Source organism: Lipotes vexillifer, unplaced genomic scaffold (genome assembly GCF_000442215.2).
Source record: "Lipotes vexillifer unplaced genomic scaffold, Lipotes_vexillifer_v1.1 scaffold1161, whole genome shotgun sequence".
Taxonomy (NCBI): domain Eukaryota; kingdom Metazoa; phylum Chordata; class Mammalia; order Artiodactyla; family Lipotidae; genus Lipotes; species Lipotes vexillifer.
The window spans coordinates 265,305-291,730 of record NW_006780142.1 but is presented as its reverse complement, the minus strand read 5'-3'; the positions used below and the strand labels follow the sequence as shown (position 1 = coordinate 291,730).

The 26,426-nt window shown below is 41.7% G+C and overlaps 1 protein-coding gene across 1 annotated transcript in view; it reads right to left on the bottom strand.

Annotated features, from left to right (window-relative positions):
• The window catches only part of SAMD5 (sterile alpha motif domain containing 5), a 53,922-nt gene extending 27,772 nt beyond the window's left edge, over positions 1-26,150 (bottom strand). Inside the window, exon 1 of the mRNA XM_007453213.1 lies at positions 25,686-26,150. Within this exon, the coding sequence (XP_007453275.1) occupies positions 25,686-26,150 (465 nt within the window). The remainder of the gene's footprint in view (positions 1-25,685) is intronic.
• Positions 26,151-26,426: the final 276 nt, after the last annotated feature.

The window sequence follows — 26,426 nt, the reverse complement described above, 5'->3', positions numbered from 1 at the left end:
GAAAGAGTGGCAGAGAAAGATTCAGCCATCTGCCTGAGGTCACACAGGTCAAAAATGATGGAGTCCAGTACACCTGACTTGACTCATCTCATCAACTATACTGTTCAGCACTTGCTTAGTTGGTGATTCTCTAGTAAATGCCGTACAACTGTGCTCTAGATTTATGTTCATCCTGTCCAAACTTATTTAAAACTATTATAATATGGACTGCTAATGGATTTGGTAGAGACTGAACACTTCGGAAGGGATGGCTTTCACTAGGCAACAATCGAGTTCCATCAGCTTCTGAGCAACTAGCCACTTACTTAGATTCAAGCTTAGACCCCAACCACATGTGACACAAGTTGCCTTGAACCCCAACAGTATGATTTCCTGTCAGGTGGTAGAGCACGGATGTAACTTCTTAGGTCAGTGTTATGGGTTGAACTGTGTCCCGTCCAAAATTCACGTGTTGTAGTCCTAACCCCCGGTATTCCAGACTGTGACTGTATTGGAGATAGGGCCTTTAAGAGGTAATTACGGTATAATAAGGTCATATGGGTGGGCCCTCATCCAATATGACTGACTGGTGTCCTTATAAGAAGAGGAGATTAGAAGATTAGGACACAGACAACAAACAGAGAGGAGACCATGTGAGGACCCAGTGAGAAGATGGCCATCTGAAAGCCAAGGAGAGAGTCCTCAGAATGAAACCAGCCCTGTCCACACCTTGATCTTGGACTTCCAGCCTCCAGAACTGTGAGAAAATAAATTTCCGTTGCTTAAACTACCCAGCCTGTGGCATTTGGTTATGGTGGTCCCAGCCAACTAATACAGTCAGCAATTAAATCCATGTTCAACCTCTGCAGGAATACCTTGTTCCTGAATTACATGCTTTTCACCAATAAAATAGGAAAATTAATTGATTACCATTAGAGCTATGTAGGAGATAATCTTTTAAAACAAAACCCCAAAGATGGGGGTAGGGTGGAGCCCAATAAACTGGGTGCTTGTGGATAAAGAGATTCAGAACTCCTGAGGAGATAACAGGAAAGAAAACAAAGAATGGTGAAAGCATGAAGGAGCTCTGTAAAATAAATAAGTTTAGGTAACTCTCCAGGTCAAACATATCTGACAGGTCCCAGGCAGCGGAATAAATTCTGAACTCCTTAGCACTATAGCAAAGCCCCTCAAAAACCCAGCCCAGGGCTTCCCTGGTGGCGCAGTGGTTGAGAGTCCGCCTGCCGATGCAGGGGACACGGGTTCGTGCCCCGGACCGGGAAGATCCCACATGCCGCGGAGCGGCTGGGCCCGTGAGCCATGGCCGCTGAGCCTGCGCGTCCGGAGGCTGTGCTCCGCAACGGGAGAGGAGGCCACAACGGTGAGAGGCCCGCATACTGCAAAAGCAACAAAACAAAACAAAAAACAAACAAAAAAACCCCCCAGCCCAGCGCTAAATAAGCTGCACTCTATACCATATAAACACTGGCCCCTAGCTGAGCACCACCCGTGGTGGACCACTCACCAATTTACATTATTCCCCTCTTTACTCTGAAATTTTGGTGATGATGTTTCATGCATGCATTCATTCAACAAATGTTGTGTAGCAAGGTGCTGAATATTCAAAAGTTTATAAAATGGACGTTATAAAATGGACAGTCTATTTCCCTCAGTTTCCAGTCCCTGCCTAGTGAAACCTACCATTTACTCTCCAAAGATCCTCCCAACCTCCAATCAAAATGGACAGCTTTCTATTTGGTACCCCCCAAAATTCTGTTTATATTTCATTTTGGCATTCATATCATACTGAAAAATTATGTATACTTACATATATACATATTTACTATGTATGGATTTGTGGATGTATTTGTGTGTGTACGTAGATATCAATACAGATACAGATATATCCATATAGATCGTCCTCTAGATTATAAATTCCATTAGAGCATAATTTATACTTTAGTTACCTTTGAATTCCCCACATAACACCTAACAGTACTTTGCACATTCTTGGTGTTCAAAAAATATTTGCTGAACGTCAATTAATTTAAAAATATTAATGAACAATAATCAGTAATATGCTAAGGTACAGAACTAAAAAATATGAAACTCACCAAATCTAGGCCCCCAAATTTCTAGGTTTACAATGTTTTCTCTGCAAAACACTGTTGCCCATTCCCTGTGCAAATATTTTTACTTTTTTTGAGCTGAACTACCACAGCCCACTTCATGATGCCTGGACTCTGCCCCAGGAATTCATCTCTAGCAGGCCATCTAGAGTGTGGTGTGTAGGTGACACTAACAAAATGACAAAAGCCAGCCAGGTATGGTCTCTGTGGTATATCCAAGGATAATGGCCCAAAGGTTGGACCTGTACCTGCTTGCTGGAACCTAAGATCGGTTTAGAAATTGATGCTTATCATATCATAAACCGTCTAGCTTTTCGGATGGCATACTGGCTTTCTTAGTTGTGTTTTTCCACCTGTACGTAAGCACATCAACAGACTGATCCTTCTAAAGCATATTCAGGGACATTAACAATAAACAGTCCTTCTCTAACACAGGCTGACAGACTTTGAGACACAGGCTTCAGATGATTTTGCCCATGCAGGAACCTACCACCATGGTTCACGCCTCAGTTTAAAAACCTTGACTGCTCTCTTCAGGAATTTGATGGTTGTGGTTTAAATGTGACATTTCCACTGTGACTAACAACAATGCCATGTCACAAATGGGAAAAGTTAGAATCTGATCCCTTGTAACCTCTAGCTACCTAAACTTTGGATATCAACTGATTTTACTAAAAGGTCAGATGCTATTTATACAGATCCAGTTCTGTTTTTTAAGTTTCTTTTCTTTCTGTATCAGTGTTCCATGGACCTTTAAAAATGTACTTCCACTCCCAAACAGGCCAACTGATGACCAGCTTGCATCAGGGGTCAGCCACATCATCACCTCCTCCATAAAATCTTCCCGCTTTCCAGATCAGATACCCACTCCATAGAGTCCCATAACAGGCTCCCATGCCTACTCATAGTACTTATCCCAGTCAAAGCATTGTAATCCCCTACTGAGTGGTCTGTTTTCACAATAAGTTCTTGAGGACACAGACTGAGTCTTATTCTTCAAGACAAACAATGTCTAACAGAGAGAAAGTGCCCAGTTAAAAAATTTCAAATGAATGCAGAAATGAGTCTATGCAATAGCACAAGCAAACATCAATTTTGAAGTAAAATTGTATGGACAAAGAATGTCACCTGCCACTTCAGTAAACAAAGGATGTTGCAGCCATCAAGTCGTCAGCCACTGCAGCCACCCCTGATGGTGCACCTGAGGGGAACTCAGGGTGGAGAAAAACAGGATACTGGTCCTACATAGTTAAGGTGCACATCAAAGGAATAGTTTCAGTTAAGCTCAGACTCTTGCATCTTCCCATACATAGAAAAGCATTAAACTCATTAACTTGAGATGTCTCTTTTTTCTTTAGTTAACAGTAATCTTTTGATGTTCTGACTACGTGGGTCTTGGGGTTTTGTGGGTTTTTTTGGCAAAAACTCCTATATATCCTGGCTCCGCTCTTACCTCTTTAGAACAGTCCCGCAGAGCTATCTGAGAGGCTATATCCGGGGTTTAAGTCCTCAGTAAGTCCATCAAATAAAACATAACCCTCAACTTTTAGGTTGCGCAGTTTTTTCAGTTAACAATAGTAATGTTTCTCTAAATCCTTACTTCAGGTTATCAACAACACATGGACATCTAAGTTTTCAGTCCCCTATTATACACAGAAGCTAAAGCAGCACAGAAATAACATTGTTTGAGTATTTACTATGTTCTGGGAATTTTTCTAAGTCCTTTATGAGTATTATTTAAATGCTCATAAAAAATTCATATAAGGTATGTAGGACTGCTATCCCATTTTATAGATAAGGAAAATAAGGACCCAAGAAGTGAAGTAACTTGTTCAAGGCCCCTCACATAGCACAGCATTATTGTAGACAGAAAGTACCAAAAGTTCTTAAAATTACATTTTAAATTATTTTCTGAGAACTTACTATATGTTCATCTATGGTTTAGTGTCTTTAGACAAGTTTGTTGAAATATAATTTGCATACAATAATTTACCCTTTTTGTCTATTTAGCTCAATGAGTTTTGACAGATGTATACAGTCATGAAATCACAACCACAATAAAATATATAACATTTTCATCATCTCAAAAATTTTCCACGTGCCCTTTTGCAGTCATGCCCAGCCCACGGCAATCACTGATCTTTTTTCTGTCACTATAGTTTTGTCTTTTCTAGAATACCACACAAATGGAATCGTACACTATGTAGTCTTCTGTGCCTGGCTTCTTTCATCTTGCATAAGTCTCCTGAGGTTCATCTATGTTATTGCCAAGTATCAGTAATTTGTTCCTTTTTCTTGCTTGGTAGTATCTCACAGTATGGATATATGACAATCTGTTTATCCATTCACAAGTTGTTGAAGATTTGGGTTGTTTCCAGTTTGGGGCTATTTTGAGTAAAGCTTCCATGTATATTCACGCATAGGTCTTTGTATGGACATACGTTTAATGTCTCTTGGGTAGAGAGCTATGAGTGGGGCTGCTTGGCTGTATGGTAAGCTTACACGCACCTTCATAAGAAACTGCCAAACTGTTTTCCAAAGAGGCTGGACCATCCTGCATTCTCAACAGAAACGTATGCGAGTTCTACTTGCTTTATATTCTAAACAGCCCTTGCTTTTGACAGGCTTTTAAATTCTAGCCATTCTAATGGCATCTCACTGTGGTTTTAATCTGCATTTCTCTAATGACTAATGATGTTGAGCATCTTTTCATGTGCATAATTGCAATCCATAAATCTTCTTTGATGAAGGTCAAAATGTTTGTCCATTTTCCTGTTGAAATGATTTTCTTACTACTGAGTTCTTAGAGTTCTTTCTTGAATCAGACAGGCACTTTGCAAATTCTTTCTCTCAGTCTCTGGCTTGAACTTTTATTTCCTTAATAATATGTTTTAAATGTATTCCTTAACAATATAGTTTTTAATAAACTTTATTTTTAGAAGTTTCAGATTTACAGAAGAATGGAGAAGATAGTACAAAGAGTTCCCATATAACCCCATACCCGCTTCCCCGTTTTTAACATCTTACGTTACTATGGTACGTTTTTTTATAATTAATAGCCATTTTTTAAGTTTCTATCTGATAGTTGCAACATCCTGATCATTCCTGGGTCTGGTTCTATTGACTGCTTTTTCTCTTGGTAGGTTAATTTTCTTTTCCCTTTTTATTCTGCATATCTTATAGATTTTGATTAAATACAAAACACTGTATACAGAAAAGCAGCTGAGACTGAGGTAAATGAATTTACTTCTGGAATGGGCATATCTCTTCTGCTGTCAGGCTATTATTGTGAGTGCTTGAGTTAATCTAAGAGTACTGAGGTGGGTGTGTGTTTTGTTGATGCTATAGTAACTTTTGGTACAGCGAAAACTATGAATTCTTCTAGCAGTGGATTCCAGCCACCTTATGTTTAATGTGAGATCTGGGGTAACAGAGGGTTTTTCTTAGAGTTCCTGTTCCACACCAATACATGGCGGGGTCAGAGGAGTTTTCTTTATTCTCCTGCTGCAGCCTCTGTCTTTGACAAACCTTGTGCACCTGAGCTTCAGAAGTGAGGCTTTCTCAGCATCCCTTTCTCTTCTCCCTATGAATGACAGCCAGTCTCTGCCTTGCACCACTGGTGGATCCGTGGATCATGAATCCAAGCCTGCTCCTCCCCAGCTGATGGGCTTTATCCAGCATCAGTGCAGGGCTGAGACAGTATATTTTCTATCACTATTCCAACAATGTGCCAAACTTTGCCTGGATCCAGGTTTGGGCGGGTTCCTTGCCCATCCCCTGCCTATGACAGCTTTTGTGTCCTATGACAGAAGTTCTGGGATACTGGTGGATTTTGTGCCTGTCTCCGAGGGGTAGAGTTCGTCATCACCTACATGCCTGCACCAGTGACAAGCTTCCTCTGGTTTCCTGCCCCACTCATTCTTTCTCATGAGTATTGAGTTGAAGGCCTATGGTAAAAAGTGGTAAGTACTGATAGATACAGATCCTCTTTGTATCTGGCATCCCTGACAATTTAAAATTGTCATGCTAGCCCATATTAACTTTTAAAAATTCACAAAAGTTTTACTTGTTGTCTTCACATCTGCTTTGATGGCTGCTAACCCTCCTTCTCAGGCCCTGCTAAAGACAAAACAATGATGTGTCCCTTCTCTCCTTGGAATTTAGATCATCTGACTACCTTTAGAACTCAGGTCTCTGATGGGACCAAAAATAGGCACAATACTATACATTATCCACCTTTCTCTCATGGTTAATGTGGGAGCAGTGTCTTCCTGTGGCTTTCTACACCTTAAATGAAAGCAGACCTCTAGAGTTAAATATTATTTAAAACAAGTTAATGATCCTAAAGGACTTTACAGTATAACCAAAGGCTTTCTCATTATTTTGAAACTTTCCTTTCCTTCTTTCCAACAAAATTAAGCCTCATATTCAGTATGTGAGTCTTTTTTCAGACTCAAATGATATGAAGGTATCCTAGGAATATTCCCATTAAGACACACACAGTGTTCACAGATGTAACATGGGCTGAGTCTTACTGGAATTGAATAATATGTCAGCTAATTCTTCAGAAGAGGCTAATTCCCTCTTTTATAATTAAGGCCTAGAAGACAGCCTGCTTCTCCAAGTTTATAATTGCTACTCAATTTCAAATATCTATTCTTAATTTCAATTGCAAAATAAGACCATTAAAATACATGAACCTAAGCAAAGGGGATACTTATTACAAATGATTAAATAGATTTTTTAAGCAGACAAATCAAGACTTACATATGACCCAAAAAGGTATCTTTAGAAGTAATTTTTGTAAATAGTGCTGCAATGAACATTGGGGTGCATATATCCTTTCGAACTATTTACAATAGCCAAGACATGGAAGCAACCTAAATGTCCGTTGACAGAGGAATGAATAAAGATGTGGCACATATATACAGTGGAATATTAGCCATAAAAAAGAATGAAATAATGCCATTTGTAGCAACATGGATGGACCTAGAGATTATCATACTAAATGAAGTCAAACAGAGAAAGACAAATATAATATGATATCACTCATATGTGGAATCTAATTTTTTAAAAAATGATACAAATGAACTTATTTACAAAACAGAAGCGGACTTAACAGGTATTGAAAAAAACTTAGAGTTACCAAAGGGGAAACGTGGGGGCAGGGATAAATCAGGAGCTTGAGATGAACATACACACACTACTATATATAAGATAAATAACCAACAAAGAGCTACTGTAGGGCTTCCCTGGTGGCACAGTTGTTGAGAGTCCGCCTGCTGATGCAGGGGACGCGGGTTCGTGCCCCGGTCCGGGAAGATCCCACATGCCGCGGAGCGGCTGGGCCCGTGAGCCATGGCCGCTGAGCCTGCGCGTCCGGAGCCTGTGCTCCGCAACGGGAGAGGCCACAGCAGTGAGAGGCCCGCGTACAGCAAAAAAAAAAAAAAAGAAAAAACAACAAAGAGCTACTGTATAGCACAGGGACCTCTACTCAATATTCTGTGATAACCTATATGAGAAAAAAATCTAAAAAAGAATGAATATATACATATATGTATAACTGAAACACTTTGTACATCATTGTACATTGTACATCAACTATAACCCAATAAAATTAAATTTTTTAAAAATTTTAAAATAAGAAATGTTTTAAAAATAATTTTTGTTGGGAGACAATGCTTATTAAAACAGTAGAGCTATGTACAGGATCAAGATATTAATAAATCGTTTCTCCTGAAAAATGCACAGTTCTAAGAAAATCAGACTCGTGATAGTCACATTTCTGTTTTGTCTTACTTTTTATTTGATTGTTTGGTATTTGGGACTAAAATAGGACTACCCCACTAACTAACTTGTTTACCAAAATGACTTTCAACTGTTTCCAGATCCCACCTCAAACACCAAATATGCCATTATGGATATTAAAAAACTGTGCTGGAGCCTAAGAAAGCAACTCAAATTAACTTCAAGAAGTGTTCCAAGAAAGAAAAGAATCATTTGATTAAATGCCTGCTTCCAATACTATTCTCCACTTTGTCTAAAAGAAGAAAAGCCCCGATCTTAAGAACTTATCTTAAACTAAAATCACAAGTTATGTATTTATTAGCAAAGACACTAATTCAGTAAAAAACTCCTGAAAAGCAGAACCAAAGAAAACCAATATTTGCTTTGCAGTGTATGTACCACAGTAACAATCATACATAGTTAATGATGGCTACTCACTTCATCAGTGGATGCTCAAGATTAACGGGGACTTTTGTCACCAAACTGGTGTGATTTAATTTATATATGACTTTCTTTCCAGTCTCCTTTTGCCAATCAGTATTTGTAATGCATGTGGAAAGAATGAAGGAATTCTCCTTATCTTAAATCAAACACGAAATATGGATTCATTCTACCGTAAGTCTGTGAAATTTACACTTACTAGTATGCGATTAAATTTTAAAAATAAAGTAAAAATCTCTAGGACATATCCACTCCCTACCCCACAACTATGCCACATTTTTCCCACCTATAAAACAAGGATAGCAAAAATAGCATCTTCCTCAGAGACCTGTGATGAGGATTGAATGAAATAATGTGATAAAGCACTCTTAGCAAATAATATAGACTGTTATCACTATTATTATGCTGCACGAGGGAGGTGGTTCGAGGAAGAAGAGAAGTCCTCCTCTGATGCAAAGAGGAAAATCAGACATATCCATAAATAATTCATATAAGGTTGAATCAAGAATAAGTCTAAATTTCACAGTGAATGAAATCAAAGCACAGTGAAAGGTGTTCAGACTACAGGGTGAGTTCCCTACTCTAGGAAGCTCTTGCTTTTTCAATTTGCCTGCCTTCAAAAGAAGACCATTCCTCTCCCCGTTGCCCTACAAATCACTCTTAATATAATTTAGCATGTGCATCCCCAAAACAGCAATCTTGGGGATAACAAAGAAGATCATGCTTCCCGTCAGGGAGCAGGACTAATATGGCTCAGCAGGTCAAGCATGTCACTGTCACAATGTTTTAATAAACCATCAGAAGATTCAAGTCACCCCCATTTTCAAGGTAAGTATATCAATACAAGGAACCGTATTAACAGAGAGATAAACATATGGCCCAAACTGCTGTGCCAACAAGTGGTGGTGAAAACTCTGATTTAAAATGACACAGCAAGGGGCTTCCCTGGTGGTGCAGTGGTTAAGAGTCTGCCTGCCAATGCAGGGGGCACGGGTTCGGTGGCACAGTGGTTAAGAGTCCGCCTGCCAATGCAGGGGGCACAGGTTCGAGCCCTGGTCCGGGAAGATCCCACATGCCACGGAGCAACTAAGCCCGTGAGCCACAACTACTGAGCCTGCGCTCTAGAGCCTGAGAGCCACAGCAACCGAAGCCCACGCTCCTAGAGCCCATGCTCCGCAACAAGAAAAGCCAGCCACCGCAATGAGAAGCCCGTGCACCGCAATGAAGACCCAGTGCAGCCAAAAATAAACATAGATAAAATAAATAAATTTATTAAAAAATAAATAAAGGGCTTCCCTGGTGGCGCAGTGGGTGAGAGTCCGCCTGCAGATGCAGGGGACACGGGTTCGTGCCCCGGTCCGGGGAGATCCCACACCCGTGAGCCATGGCCGCTGAGCCTGGGCGTCTGGAGCCCGTGCTCCGCAACGGGAGAGGCCACAACAGTGAGAGGCCCGCGTACTGCAAAATAAATAGATTAATTAATTAATTAATTAAATGACATAACAATAAAACTCAAAGTTAATGTCACCAACCTAACTCCAACTCTCCACCACCTCTCTGTAATGAAGTAGGTCTCAAAAGAGTAAATTATTTTGCACACTCTCTGGCTCCACTCTAATCTATAATGGATGCAATATGCATATCCTGAATTTTTCCCTACTGTGCAAACCAGAGATACAGGGGGTTCGTGCAATCCCAGATAGCAACGAATCCCCTCTTTTCTTTAGATGCCTTATCAGTGACAGTGACTAGAGCACTGAACTTGGATGCAATTAACCATTCACTGAATTATCGTTGTTTTCTTTCACATTTAGGTAGAGCTATTTTTCACCTTAACTGGATCCTGTAGTTAGCGTGTTCTAAGAATTGCTGAACGGTTTTTTATGTAAAATATTTTCCTCTTTATAAAGATTATCTACTGCTTTATTACTTTCTGGCCATGAAAATATTGCTGCTACTTAATGCAGTACTGCTTTTGTCAATCAAGAGTTTCCCAAAGGAGCACCTCCTAATCCACCAGGGTTCCATTCTGCATTGATATATGGTTACTTTAAAGTGCCTATATATTTATTGTGTGATTGATGGCCAGCTTGGGAAGCGTTGGGTGCATCCATTTCTACACACTGAGCTGAATTCAGCACCTGAGGTAGGTATTTCTTTCAGAAACATACCATTCCTGTACCCCATCTTTAATCCTTGCCTCAACAACCTTTTAAAAAAGTAATTCTTTTTGACCTGTCAACACATGTTTAAGTAAATCAAGGATTTGTTATAACAAAATTTCTTACAGAGTTTTCCAACTTCATCTTTGTTACAATTGGGCTATTGTTTCTACGCAAAGCCAAACATTCAAATTAAAATGAACGCCACTTCAATTTCTTTCATAAGGGTCTTCAGTTTAACATGGCATCTGGCAAGCAGCCCCCATCTGTATTTTCCACCAACAGGCCTTGGGTAGGGTCAGGGCAGGAAGGGAGCAGACTAGTTGAGGGAGTACAAGGGGGTGGGGGGGGAGTGGCAGAGTGGGAGGATGAAGGAAAAGAATATAATTCTAGAATCTGGGAGCAATTTCCCGAACTATACTTAGTGGGGAAAAAAACGCCCATTTTGGCTGTGAAAACAGTAAAATCAATAAAGATTCAAGTTAACCCCTCACCGCCCTCAGAGTCTCTGCCCTCTGGTTCAAAAACAAAATGTTTGCAAAACCAGAAAATTCAATCGTTACCCACGACTATGTGGCTGTTGTCTTTTGAGCAAGAAGGGTGTGGGGCTGGTCCCCACGTCTCACTGCTGTCGCTGCCTCTCTTGCTTGTCTAGACAGAGATGGCAACTTCCAAAAAGCTATTGGCAGGAAGTCAACTGTAATAATATCATGACAATAACTGCCATAGTAGTTACCAAACTGAAGGTAAATGTCAAACATCCTTCATGAAAGAAAAGCTATGTAATGTAAAAGAATGTCACAATAATCTGGGAGTAAGATCACAAAATTCCTCCTCTCACACTCAGGTTGCTTCAAAAGAGGTGTAACACTTAAGGATGGTTTCATATTAGGAAATTTGTTCATGCAATACATCACAACATTAGGCCCAGGAAGAAAAAGACTTCCAATTGTTTTTAAGTTGCTACAAAGATATTTAATAGAATCAAATATCCATTCCCAATAAAAATGCCTACAAAATTTGGAAAACAAAGATGCTTTTCAACATCATGAAGAGTATCTTAAGCTGAGAGCCAGTGGCAGAATAATAACAAAATACTTGTAGTATGTCCGTTAAAATTTGGAATAAGACAAGAACATCTAATTATCACTATTATTTAACAATGCTACATAAATTCTAGCCAATGCAGTAGGACCAGAACACAGAAATAAAAGCTGTAATTCCTGTAAAGTAGGTGATAAAATTATCACCTGTGTATGATTACACATAACATTAGAACTCCATCTTTTTTTTTTTTTTTTTTTTTTTGGGGTACGCGGGCCTCTCACTGTTGTGGCCTCTCCCGTTGCGGAGCACGGGCTCTGGACGCACAGGCTCAGCAGCCATGGCTCACGGGCCCAGCCGCTCTACGGCATGTGGGATCTTCCCGGACCGGGGCACGAACCCATGTCCCCTGCATCGGCAGGCGGACTCTCAACCACTGTGCCACCAGGGAAGCCCAGGATTCCATCTTATATCATGTCCCAAAATAAATTTCAGATGAATTAGAGTTAAATGTAAACCTAAAACCAAATAAATTAATTGGAGATATAGGTAAATATTAACTGATCCTGGACTAAAGAAGGGATCTATTATAAGAATAAAAGTAATCACAAAGATAGATTGATTATACTTCTCCATTAAAAAAAAAAGGTTCAATACAATCCCTATCAAATTACCAATGGCATTTTTCATAGAACTAGAACAAAAAATTTTACAATCTGTATGGAAACACAAAAGACTCCGAATAGCCAAAGCAATCTTTTTTTTTTTTTGATTGATTTGAGTCCTCTCCCTTTTTTTCTTGATGAGTCTGGCTAAAGGTTTATCAATTTTGTTTATCTTCTCAAAGAACGAGGTTTTAGTTTTATTGATCTTTGCTATTGTTTTGTTTCTATTTCATTTATTTCTGCTCTGATCTTTATGATTTCTTTCCTTTTACTAACTTTGGGTTTTGTTTGTTCTTCTTTCTCTAGTTGCTTTAGGTGTAAGATTAGGTTGTTTAAATTTTTTAATTAAATTATTTGTTTATGGCTGCGTTGGGTCTTCATTACTGAGCACCGGCTTTCTCCAGTTGTGGCAAGTGGGGGCTACTCTTCGTCGCAGTGCGTGGGCTTCTCATCGTGGTGCCTTCTCTTGTTGCCCAGCACAGGCTCCAGGTGTGCGGGCTCCAGTAGTTGTGGCACGCGGGCTCAGTAGTTGTGGCTCGCAGGCTCTAGAGCACAAGCTCAGTAGTTGTGGTGCACAGGCTTAGTTGCTCCACGGCATGTGGGACCTTCTCAAACCAGGGATCGAACCTGTGTCCCCTGCATTGGCAGGTGGATTCTTAACCACTGTGCCACCAGGGAAGTCCCCAAAGCAATCTTGAGAAAGAAAAACGGAGCTGGAGGAACCAGGCTCCCTGACTTCATACTATACTACAAAGCGACAGTAATCAAGACAGTATAGTACTGGCACAAAACCAGAAATATAGGTCAGTGGTACAGGATAGAAAGCCCAGAGATACCACGCACCTGTGGTCACCTAAGCAATGACAAAGGAGGCAAAAATATACAAGGCAGAAAAGACAGTCTCTTCAATAAGTGGTGCTGGGAAAACTGGGCAGCTACACGTAAAAGAATGAAATTAGAACACTCCCTAACACCAGACACAAAAATAAACTCAAAATGGATTAAAGACCTAAATGTTAAGGCCAGACACTATAAAACTCTTAGAGGAAAACATAGGCAGAACACTCTTTGACATTAGTCACAGCAAGATCCTTTTTGACCCACCTCCTAGAGAAATGGAAATAAAAATAAAAATAAACAAATGGGACCTAATGAAACGTAAAAGCTTTTGCACAGCAAAGGAGACCATAAACAAAATGAAAAGACAACCATCAGAATGGGAGAAAACATCTGCAGACAAAGCAACTGACAAAGGATTAATCTCCAAAATATACAAACAGCTCATACAGTGCAATACATAAAAAACAAACAATCCAATCAAAAAATGGGCAGAAGACTTAGACATTTCTCCAAAGAAGACATACAGATGGCCAACAAACACATGAAAAGATGCTTGACATCGCTAATTATTACAGAAATTCAAATCAAAACTACAATGAGTCATCACCTCATACCAGCCAGAATGGCCATCCTCAAAAACTCTACAAACAATAAATGCTGGAGAGCGTGTGGAGAGAAGGGAACCCTCTTGCACTGTGGGAGGAATGTAAATTGATACAGCCACTATGGAGAACAGAATGGAGGTTCCTTAAAAAACTAAAAACAGAACTACCATATGACCCAGCAATCCGACTACTGGGCGTATACCCAGAGAAAACCACAATTCAGAAAGAGTCATGTACCACAATGTTCATTGCAGCACTATTTACAATAGCCAGGACATGGAAGCAACCTAAGTGTCCATCGACAGATGAATGCATAAAGATGTGGTACATATATACAGTGGAGTATTACTCAGCCATAAAAAGGAATGAAATTGGGTCATTTGTAGAGACGTGGGTGGACCTAGAGAGTGTCATACACAGTGAAGTAAATCAGAAGGAGAAAAGCAAATATCATATAATAAAGCATATATGTGGAATCTAGAAAAATGGTATAGATGATCTTATTTGCAAGCAGAAATAGAGACACAGACATAGAGAACAAATGTATGGATACCAAGGGGGAAAGGGATGCAGTGGGAGGAATTGGGAGACTAGGATAGACACATATACATTATTGGTACTATGTATAAAATAGACAGCTGATGGGAACATACTGTATAGCACAGGGAACTCTACCTAATGCACTGTGGTAACCTAAATGTGAGGGAAGTCCAAAAGGGAGGGGATATCTGTAAGTGTATGGCTGATGCATTTTGTTCTGCAGTGGAGGCTAACACAACAGTATAAAGCAACCATTCTCCAATTAAAAATTAATTTTAAAAAAAGGGAAAGGAAAACCTAAAAGGCAAACGGTAAATTGAGTAAAATATTTTCAATTATTATAACAGACAAACAAATTATGTACGTTATTGTTATTTAAAGAGCTTTCTGAAGTTATGGAAAGAACATTTAGCCTCAACAGAATCATAAGGACATGAACTAATAATTTAAGATAGGTCTTCATATTGAGAATAACTTTATAATCACAAGATTTTGTATTATACAACAAAGATTAGCCAGATGTTTTGAGGAATTACTGTCAGTTATTCTTTGAGGCACTTTTCATATACTGTCTCTCTGACTCAACACCCTTAAGAAGTAGGTAATATTATACCCATTTATAGATGAGACAACTGAGTTTTAGAAAGATTAAATAATTTGTCCAAGTAAATGGTAAAAAAGAATGTAACTTCAATTCTATCCAAGTCTGTACCCTCTATATTCCTCCAGTCTGGAAGAAACAACTAAAATTATTGATACGGTGGAATACATAGGAGTTTTAAAATTTTGGACATCCAAAAATAAATCATTAAAATCTAAGGTAAACCACACTCTGAAAAATCTCTGCAACCTCTATGCAACAATGATTATTTTCTTTAATATATAAAGAGCTCTTGCCAAGCAACTGGAAGTGGTCTAAGACCAACAGAAAAAACAGGCAAGTACAGTGAATAAGCAATACATAATTATAAAAGCCACAAACATGAAATTATATAAATCAATAATCTAAGAAATGTCACTCAAAGAATGATGAAATACTATTTCTCAAATATGACATTTTCAAATTATGAAGAAATGTAAATAATCAATAATAACATGGGTGAGGTTTCAACCCAATAAGAAAATGGTTAAATTAATTATGGTGCTAAACTAAGATGGAATATGTCTTAGCATTAAAATCACTTTTCAAATGCTATCTGCCAACATAGGACTAGCCTTATCCTTACTCTTATCCCATACCAGATTTATGCATGTGTACAAGACAGAAATTCTAATTCATAGATGACTTTTAAAGAAATACACTGTAGTGTTAGAAACTGTAAAACAGACCCTTTTAAATTTCTTCTCAGTCTGCTTCAGTGTTCTCCAAATTTTCTCAATTCAGTATATTTACTTTTCAATCAAATATTTTCAAAATTGTATTAGAAACAATGATTTATTCACTATCAGTAAGAACACTTCAAATTTGTGAAGTTCTTTTAGAATTTACAAAACAACCTCATAAATATTATCCCATTTAATTCATACTACAACCTTTTGAGATAAATACTGGCATTATTGTACAGAAGAAATAACGTTTCTTAAACTAAAAAGATCACACTTCCTTATGTCTTCCAAGGACAGGGCAGAGAGAAACGGCAGGCAAAGAAGGCGCCCTTAAAACAAAATGAAATTTTAAATTATGAACAAGACCTACAGAAACTCTAAACAATGTCAGTGATAAAACACTTCTCCCTGAAAAAAACCTTTTGTTGGCCGAACTTCTAGCTGTCACAGTTACTGCCGAGTTTCAATGGCATTTACATTCGCTTCAAATTAGCATCTTCAAATTAGCGGGCCTCCCACTGTTGTGGCCTCTCCTGTTGCAGAGCACAGGCTCCGTACGCGCAGGCTCAGCGACCATGGTTCACGGGCCCAGCCGCTCCGCGACATGTGGGGTCCTCCTGGACCAGGGCACGAACCTGTGTCCCCTGCATCAGCAGGCGGACTCTCAACCACTGCGCCACTAGGGAAGCCCAAATTAGCATCTTTTATTACCTGTCCTTTTATAGGCATTGTGTCCTACCTGGGAGTTAATTCACAGAACTCCTGGTTATATGGTTGGCACCAACACACAAACTTTGTTATAAAAGTCCTTTCTAAAATAAGTTTGTAGGACTTCCCTGGTGGTGCAGTGGTTAAGAATCCGCCTGCCAATGCAGGGGACACGGGTTCAATCCCTGGTCCAGGAAGATCCCACATGCCGTGGAGCAACTAAGCCTGTGCGCCACAACTACTGAGCCTGCGCTCTAGAGCCCGTGTGCCACAACTACTGAAGCCCGTGCGCCTAGAGCCCGTGCTCCGCAACAAGAGAAGCCACCGCAAGGAGAAGCCGGTATACCACAATGAACAGTAGCCACCGCTCGCTGCAACTACAGAAAGCCCGGGTGCAGCAACGAAGACCTAACACAGCCAAAAGTAAATTAATTAATTAAAAAAAAAAACTTAAAAATAAATAAATAAAATAAGTTTGTAAAAGTTGTCATGTCTCTCCCATGGTACTACATGAATAAGTTAAACTGTAGATTGAAAATAAACAACGATAGCATCGTGATTTGTAAAAACAAAACAGAAAAACGTGAAACTTGAGTTAGTTCAATTCCATTATTCTTATGACCACTTAGAGTTTTTATATGTGTTGAAAACTCAAAACAGTGAAACAGAGTACAAACTGCAAGGTGCAATACGTTAGTTTGTTTAAGTGCAAATTCTATTTTATAGATGAAGTGTTTTTACTAAATTTGAATTCTTTAAAACTGAAATATATTCCTTATTTTAACTGTTAACTGTTTAAAACTACAGAAGAAATCAAGAAAATAATTGCTGTGTATTATTCCATGACTTTTACTTAAAATAGTTTTGTCAAATAGAGGTAGGGTGTTAAAAAAATATGGGTGTCAAATACAACAGGTACACTTCTAGTCTTATTATAAAATTATGGTATGCTCTAGAGAAAATATCTTAAAATTCGGATTTTGGTAAAGAATACATGCTGATTGCTTTCCTCATCTTTCGGACATGTTCCAAATGAAGTAGGTCTTATTTTGTTTGTATTTATAACTTTATGGAAACGTAACAGTAAGGTTTTAAGGGCTCATCAGACCATTTATTTCAATTAGAAGCAGTAATGAAATCTCTTTAAACTATTAGATGTCCTTAGTCTCTATGTAAGACGGATTGTATGCTTAATGCCGTTTGGCATGATCCACAATTATTTGCCCTTAATACTTTTTATATTGACTGAAAACATGGATTCCCTTCCTACTTCTCCCAGGCGTCCTCAAGTCCAAATCAGTGGTTGATCTGAAATAGCATTTTTCATAAAACTTAGAAAATAACTGTTAAAAACTTTTTAACTCAAGTGCTAGCAATAGTATAATAAGCCTTAGCTATAGCTAAGGACTCGATGCTCTTTCTAGCTCTACACAGACTATAACCTTGAAAAGTTATACCGATCATGGTCCTGGGTGTACTTTCCCTCACCATGGGCAATGTTCTTCCAAATACCTTAAGATATCCCTTGTTAATTTCAAGCACCAGCGTTGGTTGAGTCCGTGTCATCTGACTTACCTTGTTCAAGAAAATTCATTTCAGAACATATTTCTGATGAACTGGAATCTAATTACTTACATAATCTGAAAAAATGTGCTTTTTAATCAAAATTTCTTTCTTATTTTTCATGGCATGTGTTAGACAACTACCTAAGAGCAGACATGGTTCATGAGGCCACCCTTAGTACCGCTAACCCTGCCTTGAGCATCTTTTTCTCATTGGGAAGGAAGAATAAGCACAACTGAGACCTCTTTAAGACTGGAGATGCCAGTGCAGAGAAAAGAGCTTTCTTTTTTGTTTTTTGACCTTTTTAATTTTAATAAAAATATGAAAATAATAATACGTACCAAGAAGGAATAGCTGTATTTTTCTTCCCATCCACAGAAGCAGTAGTTAAGAGTGTGACCTTGGGCAAGTTGTATGACCTCGGGCAGGTTGCTTAACCTCTCTCTTTTTTTTTGCTCTTTCTTTGTCTTCCCTTTTTTTTTTTTTTTTAAAGAAACATTTTTTATTTTCACCAAGATCTTTATTTATTTATTTTTGCCTGCGTCAGGTCTTTGTTGCTAGCGCGGGCTTCCTGTAGTTGCGCCGAGCGGGGGCTACTCTTCGTTGCGGTGCACGGGCTTCTCATTGCGGTGGCTTCTCTTGTTGCGGAGCACGGGCTCTAGGCGCGCAGGCTTCAGTAGTTGTGGCTCACGGGCTTTAGTGCACAGGCTCAGTAGTTGTGATGCAGGGGCTTAGTTGCTCTGTGGCATGTGGGATCTTCCCAGACCAGGGATTGAGCCCATGTGCCCTGCATTGGCAGGTGGATTCTTAACCACTGTGCCACCAGGGAAGTCCCTCTTGTCCTTAATGTTAATTTTCTTTAACTTTTTGGTAATTTGAGGCTATCAGTTTATATTTGTGGTTAAATATATATATATCCCCTCTTTTTTGGATTTCCTTCCCATTTAGATCACCACAGAGCATTGAGTAGAGGTCCCTGTGCTATACAGTAGGTTCTCATTAGTTATCTATTTTATACACAGTATCAATAGTATATATGTCAATCTCTCACTACCAGGTGACAGTTTTGAACATTACAACCGAATTTTAAAAATCTAATTTTTGAAGTTTTTACAAATAATTTTCATTGTTGTGTCCTCAGGCCTGCAGAAATGACTGGGTATCACTTGTACTAAAAATTTACTGCTGATTAATTACCAAATCCCCCTATTATCAGGAGTAAGACCTGGGCCAACAGGCTTTTCTGTACACAGCCAAGACATGACCACTATGATGGCGGCTGAAATGTCCAAGCAAGGACAGGTACGGGGTGACAGGAGCCAGGCTAGCCATCTGGCAAATGTTGTTTGCTCAATGCCTGCTAATATCCACAAACTTGGTTATAAGAGTCATTTTCTAAAATAAGTTTGTAGAAGTTGTCATGTCTCCCACGTTTAACACGAATCAGTTAGACAACAGGTTGAAAATAAACAATGATAGCGCCATGAAGGCAGAAGCATTCTTGGGAGAAGGAATATTTACTGTCATTTCAGCTTCTGCCAGGACCCAAGGCACAACTGCAAAGGACGTAAGCATGTTCTCTGCCAACCTCTCTCTTTCCTTTCTAAATATTCTTTCTATATCCTTCACCCTGGCCCCCAAAGACAGAAGCCCTCATGCCACCTGTCTCTCCAAACACCTCCATCCCAAGCCATCTCACCCCAACATCCATGAATAACCCTATTACCATGAGAGTCTTATTACTTACGGTAATTAAATTCACACTGAGGCGTGAATGAAGCTTAACACTCCTACAGCACTGTGAAATAACATTATAGAACTCAGCTCTACTTGGTAGTGTGTGGCAAGGAGGTAGAAGAAGTCTATGCACCTTCCCCACCCACCATCTACCCTAGAGCCTGCCTTCCGCTTTCCCAAGTCTGCTAGGAAACAGGATACTTTTCCAGTCCCACACAATCCACATCTACCATAACCCCCATGCACAAGCACTGCCAAACTTACAGGACGCAATACAACATCACACATAGCTTGTAAACTGCAGCGCAAACATAGGAATGGTGAGGGTACTTTCTATTCACGTATGGCTATACACATCCTACAAGCATTATTGTATAACGTTTACATTTAGGCACAGCTATAAACACCAGATGCATAATACCTAGTATTTGTATATTAACGCAATCCGCTCCGTAAACCTCTAATCTCTCCATCTCCCCCCTCAATGGTATCATGTGAGCAGACAGAGAAATGAGGGCTCTTCAACGCCATCCCCACCAAGCTCCCAGTCTCCTCATCCACCCTTCCTCTCCATCCCTCTGTCACGGAGAAGGCACCCCCCACACTGGAAGTGTGTCCCCCTTTTTTTTCCAGTGCTCTGGACACAATTCCCTCCCACCTCCTTGATCTCTTGGGTGGTCTCCCTTCTCCCACATCTTCACACGCCCCCTCTCTCTGACTCCCTCCCACCAACACTTAGACATGCTGTAGCTTCTCTCATCCTTAAAAAAAAAATACAAATTCACAAGACTCTTCCCTTGACTCAAATTCTCCCTTCTTCCTCCAGCTATAGCTTTAGTTCTAGCTTCTCAGTCTGACTTCATTAAAAAGTTGCCTATAGTACATCCAGACAATGGACGATTACTCAGCGCTAAAAAAAAATGAGCTATTAAGCCATGAAAAGACACAAAGGAATCATAAATGCCTATCACTAAGTGAAAGAAACCAATCTGAAAAGGTTATGTACTATGTAGCCTTTCCAAATATGTGACGTTCTAGAAAAGGCAATACTGTGGAGAGAGCAAAAAATCATTGCTTGCCAGGAGTTGGGGGAAGAGGAGAATGAATGGGGAGAGCACAGAGGAATTTTAGGGCAATGAATATACTCTGCATGATACCATAATGATGGCTACATGTCATTCATTATACATTTGTTCAAAGTCAAGAATGCACACCACCAAGAGTGACCCCCTAATGTAAGCTATGAACTTTAGGTGATTATAATGTATCAAGGTAGGTTCATCAATTGTAACAAATGTCCCACTTCTGGTGGGAGCACGTGTGGGACAGGGGTATATAGGAACTCTCTGGACCATCCTCTCAATTTTTCTGCGAACCCAAAGCTGCTCTTTAAAAAAAATTAAATCTTAAAAAAAAAGTTGTCTATGCTCCCTGTTTCCACATCCTCTCATTGGTCTATCACTTGAACCTGCTATTTCAGAGGTCCCCACTGGCATGGCTGCTACCTTCCATGGCATGGATACATTTAGTTCTTGTCCTGCCTGACCGGTCTCTGACCTCCTGACCAGTCCCTCCTCCTTGAAGCGTCACTGCTTCCACTGACTCACCCTTTCTGCCTCCCTCGAAGGTTCTTCGTCCTCTGTCCATCTCCCAAATCCTGGTGCTCCCCAAGGTTCTGTCCTGGTCCCTTCTCCCTTCTCCCTCTACAGATCACTCATATTTGTGGATTCAATGTGCAGACTACTCCCAAATCTGCATCTTTTGTCCCAGCATCTCTCCTCTGCTCCACAACTGTATTTCCAACTGCCAACTAGACAAATATGTTCAGATATGCCTCCGGCATCAGTATATTTAAGGACTTTTTTTTTTTTTTTTTTTTTTTTTTGGGTGGTCCGCGGGCCTCTCTGCTGTGGCCTCTCCCGTTGCGGAGCACAGGCTCTGGACGTGCAGGCTCAGCAGCCATGGCTCACGGGCCCAGCCGCTCCGCAGCACGTGGGATCCTCCCGGACCGGGGCGCGAACCCGTGTCCCCTGCATCGGCAGGCGGACTCTCAACCACTGCGCCACCAGGGAAGCCCCGGCATCAGTATATTTAAACCTGAAGGCAACATCTCTGTTTCCAAACTTGCTCTTCTCCTGGGTCTCCTGCTCAGGAAAGGGCATCGCAATCCTAAATCAGAAACCTACACGTCATCCCAACCTCTCTCCCCTCTCGTCATCCAAACGATCATCCAGTTCTGGCAATTCTACCCCTCAGTTACCTCCATGGCACCTCCCAGCCTGTCGCCACGCAGTCCAGGCTGCCAGCAAATCTCTCCTGACACTGCAACCTTGCCCTAATCATTTCCTCTATCTCTGGTCAGGATCCATCAATAGCTCCCCTCTCGAGATACACTCCAACACTGACATATTACTCCAAGGCCATCCAGGACCAGCCCCCGCCTGTCTCGCCATCTCTTGCCACTTCTTCCAAGCATTCTGTGCTCCAGCCAGACCGAATTCCTCTAAATTCCCGGTGCCCTGCTGCACTTCTCCCCTTTCTGGCCCTTTGCACACACTGTTCTCTATACCTAGAACACTTGTTCCCTTAGGACCCTCCTCTCCTTCAGGCTAAACCCTCCATCCTTCAGTTCTCAGACCAAAGGCCAGTTCTAGAAAGTCTGCCATGATCCGCCCTCCCCACAAACTAGGTTGGAAGCAATCACTATACTTTATCATTGTTGTTCATTCTATTTTATGTCTTCCCCGCTAGATCCCAAGTTCCTTGAAGGCAGGGCTTCTGCATCCTGCCAATCACGGTAATCTGGAGCCTGGCAGAGCCTCAGCATAGAGAAGCTTGGTAAAGTATTGAGAACATGTACACAAAGCTTTTCCTAATCCTTACTTTGTGAAAACATATCCCCACTTCATTAAGGTAGAAATCACAGCAGTCGGAGAAGCTAAGGACAGAGCAGAAGAGGGATTCATCCAATGTTTTTAGATTTCAAGCAGCGCTCTTTCCAAGCTCCTGATTTTCCAAAGCTGGATTGCCTTGGGACAAAGAGAAACTTACTTTTCTTACATTTTAACTCACCTAAAAGAGGAAAGTGGCAACTGTTGATAAGACAATGAACACAGCACTGCAGCACAGTTCCTGGTAACGTTAACTGTTATTGGGGCAGATACCACAATCCTGCAGTCCTTTCAAGTAATTTCTGGGAAAATTCCTCAACTTACTTTCCTCTGTAAAGATTCACTATTCCTGCCTTGATCACCCTACGTAAAATCCGCTTTCAAACCATCTAATATTCTCACCAAAGCACAAAAATATTACAAGGATCAGCCATGCAAAGACTATAAAGGAGACGTGAGGCCTCTCTAACAAGCAGAATTCCAAATGCACAGAATGAACACTGTGTTCTGATCACGACAGAGCCAAGGAATCTGGAGAAATTAAAAAGTGGATCACACTTTAAAGAAGAGTCCTGGGCTTCCCTGGTGGCGCAGTGGTTAAGAATCCGCCTGCCAATGCAGGGGACACGGGTTCAGGCCGTGGTCCGGGAAGATCCCACATGCCGCAGAGCAACTAAGCCCACAACTACTTGTACGCCACAACTACTGAGCCTGTGCTCTAGAGCCCGTGAGGCACAACTACTGAAGCCCGCGTGCCTAGAGCCCGGGCTCCGCAACAAGAGAAGCCACCGCAATAAGAAGCCCGCGCACCACAACGAAGAGTAGCCCCTGCTCGCTGCGACTAGAGAAAGCCCGGGTGCAGCAACAAAGACCCAATGCAGCCAAAAATAAATAAATAATTTATTTAAAAAAAAGAGTCCTAACACTGTTGCAGAAAACGACTTCTTAGATCATTTAAAATCCAAAATTTAAGAAGCAACGCATACGTAGGCAACAAATTCAGAAAAACCAACGTGATCTGGCACTATACATGTGCATGCTCAGTTTGGGGTACATTAATTGTATTTTAGTTTCTATTTCAGTGTGTGCTTTTCTTGTAACAAATACATGAAGGGACAGAATTTTTTTTACACTTAAATTCGTCAGCTCCATTTTTTTGGTCCCCACTTGGAGCATCAATGAAGGAGGTACAAAAACACTTCTGGCCCCATTTTATTCTTCATCAGTTTGAGAAATTACATATGTGTAGAAAGTGAATGAGGGTATATTTTTACTATCAAACATTATTGTTACGGGATTTATCTAGAAGTTGACAGAAATTATTATTTACAAAGGTAAATAGTACTACAATGTAAGTCGAAATTTTCTTCGATAAATTGCCCTTACTCAAATGCACTACCGTCTCACACACTGATCTAGGCAGGAAGGCACAGTCCAAAGCCAATGCCCAGACATTCATGTCCTTGGAATCCTCTTCCACTTATCCTTTTCAGCTTCTGACTTTGATATCGAGGCCTTTTTAAGCATCAGAATCAAAATGCGTTACATCATCCCCACCTGCAGCCCTCCCAGCCCTGTACCCAGCTCTTCTCCTGAATAAGAAGCAAGCCCTAGTGATATGAACTTGTTCTCGGCATCCCTTTCTGGCCAGGACTTCACCTCTGCCCTCACCATGTGCCCAGGAGCTCACACTCTCTCAGCCTAAGCCCGCCTCACTTCCCAGGATGTAATCACAAAAGTCTGACTGGCCTTGAACTCCTTTGACCTGCCATCTCCAGGAACGAGCCTTTATTTTACAGTGATGTCAGAGTCACTGTATACACACTACACATATCTCCACCTCTACCTGCCTGGGAAAACTGTGTTCTCCCCTTCATCGTCCTGTTTGGGGCACATAGCAGAAACACAGTCAGAGTGGGTAACTGGAACATGTGTTTAACTTGAGGCAAACTGTCCTCCGGGCTTGCCCTCTTTATACAGTTCTTACAAAACAAACTTATACTCTTAAGCAGGTTATCTCAGTTGCCTGTCTTACAAGATAACCTATGGATAATATTAAACCATCTATTCTCATCTACCCTAGATATTTTTATCTACTTTTTACAAAGTTTTCTCTTGAACTTCCTTAAATCCAGACGTTATGACCGTAACTTAGGACTATAAAGCAACGCAAGTGCCCTAGACAAGCACACAACATTTGGATTATCCGCACACGACATCTGGATTACCCGCATGTCTCTGCTGCGGTGTTGTGTCTACTCCCCTCCAGCTACAGCATCCTTGCCACCATTCTCCGCTGGGCTTCTCTCTATGTCTTGACTTTCCCGCTGAGGTGCTCCTTTTCCTGTGCAACTCCAGGCAAGCTTGAGGATTACATATACTGTTTACAGTATATGTATTTATTAAAGGCCCAAATCCACAGTTCAGCCTTCCTCACAGATCAGCTGCCATACTTTCCCAGCTTCTCGCCAGGGAAGTCCTCCCTGGTGATGGAAAATCTCACTTCCTTGTGCTGTGCTCTCCTTTCCTACATGAGAATCCACTCAGGCTTTCTAGAAGTCACAGCTGTACCTGCTTCATCTCATCTGGATTAATTATCAACCAAACCGGTGACCCAGCACAGAACTCAGCAGCACGCCCTCAGTGACCCCATTACCACCAATGTCCTTAGCACCCATTACCTCCCTATACTTAAGCTGAAGGAACTTATCCCAAGCGGACTGACTTGTGTTTTGTTAACTTTTCCCCTAGGCTGCTCATGTCAATCGTTCACTTTTCAAATTTGCAGCTGGGATTCGACTTTATGGAATTGAGAGCAACAGGGCATCACTTCTCACTCTTTGAAGGAAAGGGTTGGCCAGTTTCCCTTGGGAGCTTCTCAAAAAGGTGCGAAAAAGAAAGGTCGAGAACAATGTGGGTTTTAACCAGTCTTCTGGTACCTTCAGACCCAAACACTCCCACGGAGGGTATCATGACTGTCCTGTGCTCCTGGAGAAGCACCGCGCGCCCAGGTCCTGACCGAGACTCTACGCGGGCACTTGGTCCTAGCTTAGAAGTAACACCTGGGTGAGGGATCCTGTCTTATCAACCGTTGGTGGCACCGGGAAGCAAGGAATAAAAAAGCGAACACAGAAAGAACCCAGAAGAGAATCCCAAATACCGAGAGCCTCCTCGTCTCCCGTCGTTCCTGGGAAAAGCGGGCTGCCAAGCCTGGGCAGGAGCGGCCGGGCCGCGTCCCTCCCGCCGCGCGCCCACGCCGCCTCCTTACCTTGCGGGAGTACGGGGGCTTGCTCAGGTGGATGCCGTCGCGGACGAGCTTATCCCTGATCATGATCTTCAGCTTCAGTTTCGGGTAGCTCACCAGCTCCCTGCCGCGAGGGGCGGTCGTCAGGCTGCGGGGATCCCCGCGGGGGCCCTGGGCCTGGCCGCCGCAAGGCTCCCCCCGGCGGCGAGTGGGGACGGCGACCGAAGGCGGCCCGGGTGGCGCGGGCGGCGGCTGCGGCTCCAGCGTGAAGTAGAGGCCGGCGGCGGCGGCGTCCTGCTCCCGCAGCCGGCGCACGGCCTCCAGGATGCGACGCCGGTGCGCGGGCGCCAGCACCCCGATGGCGTCCAGGTCCGGGTCCCCGATCTGCTTGCACACCTCCAGGTCATCGTAGCCGTTATCCACGAAGGACTCCGCGTACTGCGGGAGCTGCAGCGCTTTCAGCCACTCGTAAACTATGTTGGTGCACATGGTGGGACTGGAACCCCCGCCGGCAAACGGCGTCCCAGCGCCCGAGCGGCACGGGCGGCACCAGTTCTGAGAACTTTTAATCCTCTCTTCCAAAGGGCAAGAAAAAATCTCAGTGAAGTTTTCCTTTTAAAGAAAAGGATAGGGCCGGAGATAGAAAGCCATCAGAAGCCTGAAGAGGGAGAAGCGGAAAAGCGGCAAAGTGAATTCCCCAAGCAGCCTGGAGCTCGCAGGCACTGGCGGCTGGGGGAGCCGCTCCGCGCCGCCCCTAGATTCTCC